The 13,258-nt window shown below is 47.0% G+C and overlaps 1 protein-coding gene across 1 annotated transcript; it reads right to left on the bottom strand.

Annotated features, from left to right (window-relative positions):
- Positions 1–651: 651 nt before the first annotated feature.
- LOC123068341 (mannose-6-phosphate isomerase 1) lies at positions 652–5,352 on the bottom strand. Its single transcript, XM_044490916.1, has 5 exons — positions 4,913–5,352; positions 4,632–4,799; positions 2,404–2,616; positions 1,442–1,708; positions 652–1,323 (listed from the first exon to the last, which is right to left on the bottom strand). The coding sequence occupies exons 1-5, from the start codon at positions 5,264–5,266 to the stop codon at positions 931–933; spliced, it is 1,395 nt and encodes a 464-aa protein (XP_044346851.1). The 5' UTR covers positions 5,267–5,352; the 3' UTR covers positions 652–930.
- Between the last annotated feature and the right edge of the window lie 7,906 nt (positions 5,353–13,258).

The raw sequence follows: 13,258 nt of genomic DNA, 5'->3' as shown, positions 1-13,258 counted from the left end.
CACGTTTGCTTTAATAAAGCCAGGCAGTAGCAGCAAAGGCGGGGTTCCCTGAGACCACGGCAAGAGAAAGAGAGAGTTGACGGAGACCGGCGAGTGCGTGCATCAGCAATTCAGCACGCGGACAGCGGGCGACGACGACGACGACAAGTCCCGGTTTCTGACCGGTTCTCCGAGGCAGCCGACCACTGGGACTAATGTTTGACGAGTGGAGCAGGGACAAATTCAGAGGGGTTTTGGGAGTACTTGATGTGTGTGTGCGTGTGCCCAAGTGGCCAGGGTCCACGCCATGGAAGAGGGCGTGCCCGTTCGGCCAAATCGGGCCAAGGAAGAAGGAAGGAGCAGACCTAAACCCCAAGGCCCTGCTTGCTCTTGGTGACACGGCCCAGAGGGCAAACCCACAAAAAGAAAGAACAGGATTTCACTGATGAAAGCAACACCAGCGAACAGCAAAATGGCAACAGGACAAGTGGTGCAAATGGGCCAGCACTGGACTGGAGCATCTGAAACCCAAAACTTGGGTGAAGAAAGAATGACAAGAACCTTCAGTATGTCGTCGACGGATCGGATCCGTCGTCCCGACAGCGATCTTCCACCCGGACCTGGCAACCAAGAGGAACAACCAGAACGCTGCAATGTGCAATGCACAGGTACTGGTATATCAGCATCTCCAATTATCTTCTCAACTGGAGAACTGCACGGTTTACATCCGGTCACTGAACTTTTACAGGTTAGCAGCAGGACTGAAACTTCTTATTCACCGACCCCATCATCAGTTACCCAACAGCAGAGAGCATGCCAGGGTACCTCTATATGCAAGGGACCTTGTTCTAAAGGCATCAAGGACCTTATTTTTACTCGTCCATTGGACTATACATATTACATCAGCACTTCCACCCATCGGCCTATACTGTATGTATATCAGCGCCCCGGCTAACTCGCCATGTCGCATATGTTCTGCAGCTGGGACCTCTTCCCCGCAGCAGCAGCAGCAGCAGCGTTGGAGGAATACAACACTCTGCTGTTCACCCCAGCTCTGTAGAGTTGCATCGACGCATGGCCAGAAGCGGAGAGGCTAACCTCGGTGTGCGCCGGCACGAAGAAGACGTCGCCTTCCTTCGCCTTCTCGCCGCCTGACATGGAGTCTGCCTGAACCTCGCCCTCCCCGGCCATGACAAGGAAGATGGATGGGCCTGGTACCGGTGGCATGACAGCCACTTCGCCTGGGGGCAGCAAGCAGCAGTCGACCTCGAACTCGTCGGTCGGAGGGGTGTAGCGTCGTACGTGTGGCTGCACGGGCACCCCTCGCAGTATTTCAGGGAAGATCTGCATACAGGAAATATACTGTTTAAACATCAAAGAGAACATCGATAACCTAGCACACGCAAGCTCTAACCTCTTAGGACCACCGTCGACAGTCGGCGCAATTTCAAGCTAAGCTCACCTGTTTGTATGTTAGCATGGAGCAGAGGGTCTGCACATCTCTGTACTTAGGTGTCAAACCAGCGCGAACAACGTTGTCCGAAGTAGCCATGCACTCGATGCATTCCCCGGACAGGTACGCGTGCGGTTCGTTGGCGCCGATATAAATTGCTTCACCGGGACTGAGCTTGACATAGTTGAAGAGAAGTGCGGCTAGAACACCAACATCTTCTGGATACTGTCTCTCCAGCGACAAAACGAGTTCTTCCTTCTCTGTTAAGGTCCGAATCTGAACATATTCATCAGTAGAAACATAATCTCAGGCTTGTCAAATGGCATTAATATTCTTTTCTAAAATACGAAAAGTACATTGCTGAATAGTTATGCACCATATTGCTGAACATCATCTTCTGTCAAGGATCGTTCCATATAGTAAGGAAATACCGTGGAAATTTTATCCAAGTAATGTAAATCTTAGAAAAACTATGATTTGGTATTATGATCTTCTACCAGCTTTATCTTCCCTAGTAGCTCGATATCATTCCAACCAATAGGTCTTAGCAATTTAATCTAGTAATCTATCAGGTCAACCACAACTTTTACCCTTATCTGACAGTAAAGACGATACAGAGTTCTTATAGCTTTTGCATCTACCTATCAGTACCGAAGACTCACGGTTTCCAATGTTCCTAGTCCAAATGTAATATATCCAACATGAATATAGGGCTTTCAGGCTTTGGAAGCAACACCTTCAGTTTGTCAGCTATATTAACCATGTGTAAAATATCATGTTAACATCTTCCGTATTACATATAACATCTTAAATGCAGCGTAGTAAACAACATAGTTTTTTTACTTTTGCTTTGGAGGCAACAATGTCACTTAGCAGGTTACATTCAGTACTATGTGTTGTGTGGTTTAACAGATTGCCATCATAAGAAAATACAAATGACAACATACGTTCTAGATTAAGAAAGCTTTTACCTTGCTCTCATCATTCAGGCGACCCTTCAATTTATTAACTGCTTCGGAAACTGCTTCTTTACTCGCTGTCATTAGCTTAGCGAATGCTGATTGCAGACTGGATTTTATATCATTACCCCCATGATACTCTTTGATGGTCATAAGCTTGTCAGCATCTTCATGTCCGATCAGCCCTGCGACTTCAGGTACAGTCCTTATAACATCCTTGAGCTCCTTTACCATGGTATAAACAGCATATTAGTTTATAAGAAAATTTACTAGAAGACATCAAAGAGAATATTGCTGCCAACAAAACGGTGCCTGTTCTTGAAACAAATGATTTATTTTTGTATTAAAAAAATGATAACGTCCATGCAAGAAAATATGTGATCTGCTCCTGATCTCATCAAGCATATATATGCAGCTAAGTAGAAGACAACAGCCAAAAAAAAAAGTTAAAGCAAATGTAGAACGGAAGTATAAATTTGTACAGCTTGATCTCCTATTGATCTAGAAACAGTTTCTAAGATACCTGTTTAAGCAGTTGAAAAGGCAAATATGTACTACTTCCGTGGCAATATCGAAGAACTACTAATCCGAGTATTATTTCTGGTGGATGTTCTTCATCAAACGCAACTATAAACTACATTTGTATTTACCACCTTCCAATAACCAATTGGAAATCAACTAGATAGGAATGAACAAGTACTAGATCCCGAGTTTGATCCAATTGGTCCCACGCGACATGTCGGTCTTATTATAAAACAACCCCTGTAATTTTTTAGGAAGCAATCAGATCCCTACAAATATTTTTTAGAAAAAGCAATCGGGTCCCTGCAATATTTTAAAAAAAAATCTAAACATGTGGCATGTTGTCTTTGAAGAAACTGGGGAAGATAGCAATTTTGGCTTACATTATTACTTGACTTGAAGAAGTCAAGGCGTGACTGCTCCTACCGAGATTCAGTTGAGCCTAAAATAGTCTGACAGTCCAAGCGCACACGTTTGGCTTCGCGCATATACTCGATGGTGTTAGTTATTATATACATGGATTTATATGCAGAGGCGCAACAGAAGCGGACTTGTATACGCGGCGGCGAAAGGGGGCAAAGCAATGCGCACGCGGTGAGCGGTGAACTGTACTTACTGTTTCCAATTTCATTTCAGTTGTCCTCCTATAAACTACTACCTCTGTAAACTTTTATAAGACGCTTTACATCACCTCAAACGTCTTATAAAAGTTTGCAGAGGGAGTACATTTGTATTTACCGCCTACCAATAGCCAATCGGTTACATATGCCCCTGTACAGAATTCAACCTTTAGTACTAGAATACATTTACCATAGAATTCAACTTGATAGGAATGAACAAGCACTAGATCCTGAGTTTGATCCACACACACATAGGGGTGAGAAACACCTTGTGTGAAGAGCAAAAGGGTATAGATTTGAAAGCCGGATACCGGTGTCCAGTTTTATCTTATTTTTCTGAATCACTAACCCCAAATCTGCCTCCTGTTCCGGCACTAGTGTCTATCTCCAAGCAACACCAGCGCATGCCGACAATTTCTTGGATTGGCGATAGGTGGACAGGCGGCTGGCCCGCGTGTCGCATTTATGTGTTTAGATAGATCCTCGTATTTACATGTCAGCAAAATTGGTTGTGGGACACCATTATTTCGTGCCTGATATGCAGTTTTTTTTTCCAAATAAATATGTGATTTTCTTGATGTACAGCTTGGTGAGTTAGCCTAACGAAGCAGGAAGTAATGGGCATATAAATGTATAATCAACTAGGAAAGAGTTGAAACAAGCCATTTGCCTGGTAAAAAAATAACGGTAAAGGTATCTGTCGAACGTTCGCTGGGGATGAGATCCCGGCGAACGCCCCCAGAGGCACACGATCTAGATCCAACGGGTGGCAGTTCTCGGTGATTTTTGAACTAAAAATAAACAATTGCCATGGCATTTTCTACTCCAAAAATAAGGTGTACTCCTACATTGTGAGGAATTAGCATGGGATTTTCTTCTGGAACACGCATCTAAACATGTGCCACGCATCCTGAAGAAGTCAAGGCGTGCTTGTTCCTAGCGAGATTCAGTTGAGCCTAAACTAAAATAGTCTGACAGTCCCAAGCTTACACGTTTGGCGCATAACAAATATGTTCAGAGGCACAACAGAAGTGGACTTATCTAGGAGGTGGCGACAGGGGACAAAACAATGCGCACGCGGTGGCGGTTGGGACGCACCTGGATGCCGGCGAAGCCGAAGAGCGCCCGGAACTCGGTGACGGCGACGGCCATCTCCGGCTTGTGGTTGGCGTCCCGGTACGTGGCCGGCCGCATGGCGTGCAGCAGCTCCGCCAGCCCCTTGTCCGGGTGCGCCTGGATCGACAGCGGCTTCGCCACCGACAGCACCTGCACGCGCAAAAATCGCACGCGGGGTAACAGACAGACTCAGCTTCGCGAGCACGTCATAGTAGTTGACGAACAGAGCGGGCGAGCGAGCAGAGGGCGGAGGCGGCGGTCACCTTGAAGAGGAACGGCAGGTCGCCGGCCCAGCGCGCGGCGACGGCGGGGCCGAGCGCGGCGGGGTGGCGCGCGAGCCAGGCGCCGAGCGGCTCGCCGCCGGGGAGCACGGCGGAGGGCGCGGCCGGGTGCGTGCCCATCCAGAGCTCCGCGTAGGGGACGGCCGGGTCCGGGTCGGCGGCGATGCCGGAGAGGCGCGCCACGAGGGAGGACGCGCCGCGCCGGCCCCACGCGTACTGCTGCACGCCGCAGCGCAGCCGCAGCAGCGGCAGCTCCGGCGAGGCCTCGTCGTTCGGCGGGGAGGCCTCGTGCGGCGCCGGAGGGGAGGGCGCCGGCGAGGTGGAGGGAGCTCCCATTCTCTCTCGGCGTGGGCGAGCAGGGAGGGAGCAGTTCGTCTGGGCGTGGTGTGGTGTGGTGTGGCGTGGGCGGGTGTTTTCTCGTGAGATCGATCGGTGCGGGAACGGGGCGCGGAGGAGGAATTTTAAGGGGAGGGAAGAGGATCGGCGTGGCGTGGCGGGCGAACCGGCCGCGTCGGTCGGATGGGCGATCGGGGCGCCACGCGTTGGATTTGCCACGCCGCTTCCACGTAGGAGTAGTGGTGTACGCTGAAATACGTACAGTAGTATTTATTTATTTATTTATTACCCTTAATTGCGACCCAAATTTGACAGGTCCAAATAGCACGTCAGTTTCCTTGTTACCGGGTACAGTGCTTTTTATTTTATTTTATTATTTTATTTTGGGAAGGTCGTTATGGCTAGATTTTTTTAACTTTGGAAAGGGCAGTGATCTGCGCCGGCGCACCGGCCCAACGTTTCGGCCGGTCGCGCGCGGGCCGTCAGATCAAATCGCGGGAGGCCGTCAGATCTAGGTAAGAAAACGATTCGCCCAGGCTCCCTTCTTCCTCACGTTGTCTCCTCCCCCCGAGCGCCGCCGAGACCACGCCATACCGCGTGAGAGAACGGCCGAGCTTGAGGCACCACCGCGGCGTTTCCTCGTCGCCGGTGGGCGCCCTCGCCGGCCTTTTGCGTTTGCCCAAGAACAGCGGTCGCCATGGATGCAGCTCCGCCGCCCGCGCTCGTCGGAGATCCGCGCTCGCCATGGATGTAGCTCGTCTGGCCACGCTCGCCATGGATGCAGCTCCGCTGGCCGCGCTCGCCATGGATGCAGCTTCTCCGTCCGCGCTCGCCATGGATGGATCCCGCCTGCGCACGCCATGGATGCAGCTCCGCCTCGCTGACGATTGACTGGTTCCAGCAAATATAATTGACCGTTGTAGCATTTTTCGTTGTTGGTCGTAGCAAAATGGAGACATGGTTGCAACAAAAAAAACGGGTTGTAGCAAAACATTTGCATTCTGAAAAAATGAACGGATGTAACAAAGCCCGTTGCCGGACGTAGCAAATACCTATGACAGTTGTAACAAAAAGCCGTCGTCGTCGTCGCGGGTCGCAGCTCGGCCATGATGGATGTAGCAAAAACATTATGCCGGTTGTAGCAAAAAACGATGCTAGTTGTAGCAAAATCCTGCTACGGTTGCAGCAAAACATCGTTGTCGTCGTCGCGAGGTCCGAGCTCCGCCTGATGGATGTAGCAAAAAGCTTCGCCGGTAGTAGCAAAATTCAACTATGGTTGCAGCTTCCCCTTGTTGTGCAGTGCCATTGAAGCTTTCTATGTCTATGGTTGAAGCTTTTTTGAATGGCCGTTGAAGCTTTTTTAGGTGACGGTAGCAACACTTCTATACGCGGGTGGATCCGGGCATGGCGGGCAGGCAGTTATGGCGGGCGGCAAGGGAGCGCCCTGGCCGCCGGCGATGGAGCTTGTGGTGGCCCAGTCGCTGCCCGGGAGGAGGAGGAGGGGAGGGGATGCGCGCCCTAGAAAGCTGTACGTTGGGGATGGATCTGGCCATGGCAGCAGGCAGCCATGGTGGCCGGCGAGGGAGCGCCTCGCCGCCGGCGAGGGAGCGCCTGGCCGCCGGCGATGGAGTTCGTGGAGGCCCAGTCGCAGCTCGGGGGAGGGAAGGTGCGCGCACGTAGGCTGGAGGTAGGGGATGGAGGCGTGTAAGGAAGGAGAAGGGGATGCGCGGGCGTGTTTGCCAGCGTGGCGTGCGAACCGGCGGAACGGTTCGGCCGGTGCGCCGTTTCTAAACGATTCCCCTTTGGAAAACAGTTACATCGTCCACAAGTCCGTTGAGGATAGAGCCTCAAGGTTCGTCAAGCCATTTATTACAGCTTTTATATTACACAAATATTCCAAATAAAAAGCTAAACTTAGCTAGCTCATCAGCCACGTCAATGACTAAGGTCTATAGGGTATAACTCAGATCTATAGGGGTATGACCAAGATCTGCCGGGGTTTCCTGTGGTGGGTGAAGGACAATGCAAATAGTGGTTTGGGAAAAAGTTTGCTCCCCAGAATGGGCCCGAGGATTGGGCATTAATAACCTGAGATGGCTAACCATTTCCATATAGGCAAGGTGGCCATGGTTGCAACGCATTTGTAAGCGCATCAAGTGCTTTCTTAGTGGCTTGGAAGATAAATAGGCTGACGGACTAACGTGTTTGTGAGTGTACATAGGAGATATGGTCCTTGAAGATTTGGTTTAAAACATGGAAGACGGCCCCTAAAAATAGATTTCTTCAAGCGAAGAATTTGGTGATGAAATTGAATACGGCCTTTAAAGAAATTGATGTGAAGACTATGAAGCTTAAAGACTTTTTCTTTTCGTAGTTTCTTTTCTTCCTATTTTAAGTCATAGGAAAAATCATACTGTTAAAGAGGATGTAGGTGAATCATAGCTCACATTTCCAAAGCGATGCTCAAACCTATACATACACAAGCTGCTTCAAGTGAAGCCTTTGGAAATCTCCGGAAAAGCTGACGCATTTGCTAGCGACAGTGATGAAGTTCATCTGGTCAGGCTAAGGAGTTACGATTTCGCCAGTGCGGTCTGCCTATCGTGAAAAAATTGAGTGCCCCGACGAATTTGAGAGTTCAAATTCCACGGGACAGCTTTGAGTGGATCCTTACCCTGACAACGGTCATGTCTGAGAAGGGCATTTATGACAATTCATGTCGGGTTGCGCCTTGGCTATAAATACCCCCCCCCCCACTCATCCTTTGACGACTTTGAGAGAATCCTAAGTGAGGGGAAACCCAACCAGAGCCAAAGTGATTGAGTGTCACTGAAGAGATTGATGTGTGTGATCCGACGCCTATTGCCTCTGAAAATTGTCATTCTTTCAGGCGGTTAGGTGTCATGTTCTGAGCACCCAAGAGTCATTGTGGTGTGCCGGTGAACAAGTCTGTAAAGGTTTTGTAAGTCTACCTTGAATACTTACCACGAGTGATTGGACGAGGTCTAAATGACCTTAACTCAAGAGGAATATGGTGAGGACTGTGTGTCCTCTGAGTTAGTCTCAGCTGCCTCAACTAGACGTACAGTTGATACAACAACTAGAACTGGTCTTCCAAATCGTTGTCTTTATCAAGCCTATCTGGTTTCAAATTCCTCAACCCTTGCCTTATGTTATTCCGTTGTTGAAGAATTTGTGATCTACCTTCTGAAAAATTTGAACTGAAGACTTTCATCATGCTGTCTTTCATTTCTTTAGTTCATCTTCCTCATGCTTGTATGATTGTATGATTGCATATTCTTCACCTATATGTATCTTCTATGCATGTTCTCTATTTTTGTGATGATTTAGTTTCCTCGTGTTTCTATTTCTTCACTCTAATCTTTATCAAATTCATCAGAGTTTGACAAACTCCCCCCCATTCACCTCAGGAGTAAACCTGCGCTTTCATCACTGATGGGTCAAGACCATGGTCGGAATTCAAGATTGAGGTACTGAGGGAATCACGACAACTATGCAACACTGTGACGCACGTCACTATTGGTGATGGTACGAGTACCCTGTTATGGGAGGATCGATGGTTGAACGAGCTAATGGTATAAGAGCTAGACCCAGGCCTACATGCTTGGGTTATTCGCAAGTGAGAAACACAAGATTGGTTAGCCAAGCATTTTCGGCTAAAGGTTGGGCTAGGGATATTGGACCAGAGTTGACTGTAGAAGAACTTCATGAGTTTTTGAGCTTGTGGATGCTATTATCCACTTTGGAGCTGCAGCAAAACACACCTAGTGTGTTCTCCTGGGCTTGGGGAAAGGGTGGATCATTCACTGCGAGCTCGGCATGAGGCACGGTTCTGGGGCAGAGAGGTCTCTCCTTCAATGGAATTCAGCCAGAAATAGAAAGCATCGCTCCAATGTAGGTTCTTCGCATGGCTTGTGCTCCAAGATAGGAACTGGACATCCGACCGTCTTGCCAAATGTGACTTGGAACACCAGGAGAGCTTCGTGTTTTGTGATCAACATGAAGAGACGATCGAGCACATCCTACTAGGTTGTGTTTTTCTAGGGAGGTATGGGCTATCATTTGCAGAGCACTTGATGAGTCGGGGTGGGCGCCATCCGGAGGAGCGACTTGTCGCAGTGGTGCACAAGCAAGCGTGGGGCACGACTGGTTGTCAAGGATGTACATGCGACCATTATACTAGTCTTGTGGGAGCTGTGGAAGCATCGTAATAGAATTGTATTCGACGGCACCTCCATTTCCATACAGGATCTAGTACAGTGAATTGGAGAAGGAGGAGCATGGTAGCAAGCGTGGCTCACCAAGGGAGAGGTGGAGGTCATGTTCCAGGCCCTAGCAGCATGGGCTAGTGTGAGGGAGTAGCTGGAAGGCCAAGTCTAGGTGGATTAGGTGTGGAGGGCAGCTTATGTATGTGGGTTGTGTGTAAACACCGTGGATGGGTTTCTTCCCCCACTTTTTCTTTAATATATAGTATACACACTCGTGGGTATTCAAGAAAAAACAATGCTTCCAATGTTACATGTTTATTTCCATCATACATAAGTCATGCTTCAAACACCGTAAATGCTTCAGAATTCTGTATTTCTTTCCACCATATAAGAAATCATGCTTCATAAAACCCAAATCAATTTCTCTTTGACATGGGATCATCGACGACTTGGTGGAGAATAGTGCCAGCGTGCAGTGGATTGGGAGCATATCAGAGACAAGGAGCGACATGTCTGGATGAAGAGGACACAAGGGAATTATTTTGTCCGAAAGAAAAAGAAATACCAAAGTTTCAGAATTTACACTCTATTCATTCAATATTTCCCTTTTTTGAAGACAAATTTTTGCATTTGGATTATCTATCACATATAGAAATACCCTATCCTATCCATTTGGAAATCCTGGTTCAACTCCTTCAATACCATATCCAAGATGTTCCATGACTACTTAACTGGGGGTTGAAAGCGGTAGCTTGAACAAGCCTCGGCAAGGATGATAATACATATGTTTGTCAGTATATTTGTCTTTAAAGTGTCACTTTCATGACATCAAATATTTTTGTTTGGGTCAAAATGTCACAGATTGTTGAGTGCCATAATTTAAATTTTGAACATGCATACGGACAAGGCATGTTAGAAGCAAAAGAATAACTCCTTCATTGGCGGTTTTGTGTGTGCCTTGGAGGTTTGGATGTGGGAACAAATCCTTGGTGGCCATCCAGTGACAAGCGAACCACCTGGTCAATGGAAGTGGTCTTATGATGAGGATCCAAAGCGCTTCCCCATAGACACATACAAATGGGCTAGTAGGGAAGTGTACATGGGGCGCTACAGGGCGATAAAAGTCCTACATCAACCAACTCGATATACTCACTAGAAGGTAACAATTTCATGAATAATTGCCCTCATTGTGATCGAATGCTTTCTACATAAGTAACATGATGTGATGTAGGTCAACTGAAGGGCATACATAGTCATGAGATAATTCCCTTTGAACGTGATGTATCATTGTCTAGTATATTTTGTTCAAGCGTCTCCTGGACATACGGTCGATCAAGGCCACACATGCAGAAATTTGATCCTTGTAGAGATCCTCCTTATATGTCGTGTAAAAAAATTCCATGAAATGCCTCATGCACCATCAGTGGTACATCCTCGCATATGCCCTAGAATGTCAATATCCACAACCTTCCGTATGCCTTGGTGCCTTTCCTATATGATGCATACTTCCCTATCTGGAGCAATGACCGTTCTTTTCGCATGACTCATGCATGAATCATTCACAATTAACTCGGTTCTCGACTAACACCAAAGCAAATGCCACGGATAACACTTGATCATTAGCCACGTGTGTCGATGTTATCATGAATGTGCCCTTGTATTTGCATGTCACGAATGTTTCATTTATAGATAAAACGAATTGATGGTATTGAGAAGTCGTGATGCATGGACCGAAAGTCCAAAAGGCACGACGAAACACTCCATCATCATGCTTGACCATATGATGCTTGCCCGGGTTCGTATAAGCATCGCTCCCAACAACCTATGGAAGCACTTCCTATCTACTGTACAACATTCAAGAGCGACTTGCTTGGCATTTCATGTCTTAACGTACTTCACTTTGTATTCGAACATATCTTCTTACAAATTCATCAACTTCACCCTAATGGTCGGGGTCCTTGGGTACATGTTTCATGAATTAATACCCAATGAATTCAGAGGTCAACTAATGATTGCTTCATTGCCTTGACGACATACACTTCCACCCTTTCCTCAACAATCGACACACTTCTAATTGAGCTCATATCATCTAATGATGTTTGGTTCAAGTCAAAATCAAAGAGAGGACCTTTCACTTTGCTAGCAAATAATTCAAGTGATTTGAATTTTGAGTTGATAGACATCTTCTTCAATAGATATTTATGTCCCGAACCAATATCATATCTTCTTAACAGTTCAACTTGGTCACCCAGGTCCATCCAATTTAACACTATCTTTATTAGTTCCATAACCTCCTCATAACTAGGATTTGTAGCAAATGTCAATAGTTCCGCGTTGCCAACAATCTCGGCATTCATAAATATTGCCTTCTGAATCTAATGAACATTCATGATTCTCGCCATCTAAAAAACAATGGCAATGTAAAAAATTATAATTATGACAATGAAAGAAAAGTACCAATGGCAATGAAAAGTCTACCATGTGTCATCTACAACACATCACAACAATATATAATACAAACCCTAACCCTAAGCCTAGTTCATCCACATCCCAAAATCACCAATATTTTACAAACCCTAATGGTTATTAACACCACAAATATCATATTAGTCACACTTTCACCAATTCAAGAAATGGATTAAGAGAAATCTTTAACACTAGGGTTAGGGCTCACATGAACAATGTCATCAAAAATTCAAAAATACAAAAGACACCCGCTTTGAAAGAAATCATGGGAGGTGAAAGAGGTTACCTCAGTAAAAGCAGAAGACACCGAATTCATGGACAAATTCCACCAATTTGGAGGATGGGAGGGCGTTGACTAGATGAAAGATAAGGTGTGAGGGCTACAACTCATATTTGGAATGAGGAGGAAGAGAGGTGGGGTCAGCGGGTGGGTGGGTGGGTGGGAGCCTCGCCTCGTGCCCACTTAGAGCATCTCCAGCCGTTGGCCCCCCAGGGGGCGCCTAAAATCGCCGCCTGGGGGTGACCCAGTGCAAAAAGTGGGTCTGGGGCGAGTTGGCCCCTAGCCGCCGTCCCCAGGGCCGGACCCAGGCGTGAAAAATAATTAGACAAACTTGGGCTGAAACAAGCCACTTTTCGGCAAACATGGGCTTTTATATTCGCAAATTTGGGCTAAAACACGCCATTACATATAAAAACTAGTCAAAAAAACTTGCTGAAGGCCGAGAAGTCGCCGTCGTCGCCGCCATCGTCGGCCTTCTCCTCCTTGACTCAAGCCCCCCTGTGTTGGAAATATGCCCTAGAGGCAATAATAAAATGGTTATTATTATATTTCTTTGTTCATGATAATTATCTGTTATTCATGCTATAATTGTGTTATCCGGAAATCATAATACACATGTGAATACATAGACCACAACATGTCCCTAGTGAGCCTCTAGTTGACTAGCTCGTTGATCAACAGATAGTCATGGTTTCCTGACTATGGACATTGGATGTCATTGATAACGGGATCACATCATTAGGAGAATGATGTGATGGACAAGACCCAATCCTAAGCATAGCTCAAAGATCGTGTAGTTCGTTTTGCTAGAGCTTTTCCAAATGTCAAGTATCATTTCCTTAGACCATGAGATTGTGCAACTCCTGGATACCGTAGGAGTGCTTTGGGTGTGCCAAACATCACAACGTAACTGGGTGACTATAAAGGTGCACTACGGGTATCTCCGAAAGTGTCTGTTGGGTTGGCACGAATCAAGACTGGGATTTGTCACTCCGTATGACGGAGAGGTATCTCTGG

Source organism: Triticum aestivum, chromosome 3B (assembly GCF_018294505.1).
Source record: "Triticum aestivum cultivar Chinese Spring chromosome 3B, IWGSC CS RefSeq v2.1, whole genome shotgun sequence".
Taxonomy (NCBI): domain Eukaryota; kingdom Viridiplantae; phylum Streptophyta; class Magnoliopsida; order Poales; family Poaceae; genus Triticum; species Triticum aestivum.
Note: the sequence above shows the minus strand (reverse complement) of the source record. Positions and strands in the feature narration are given on the sequence as shown.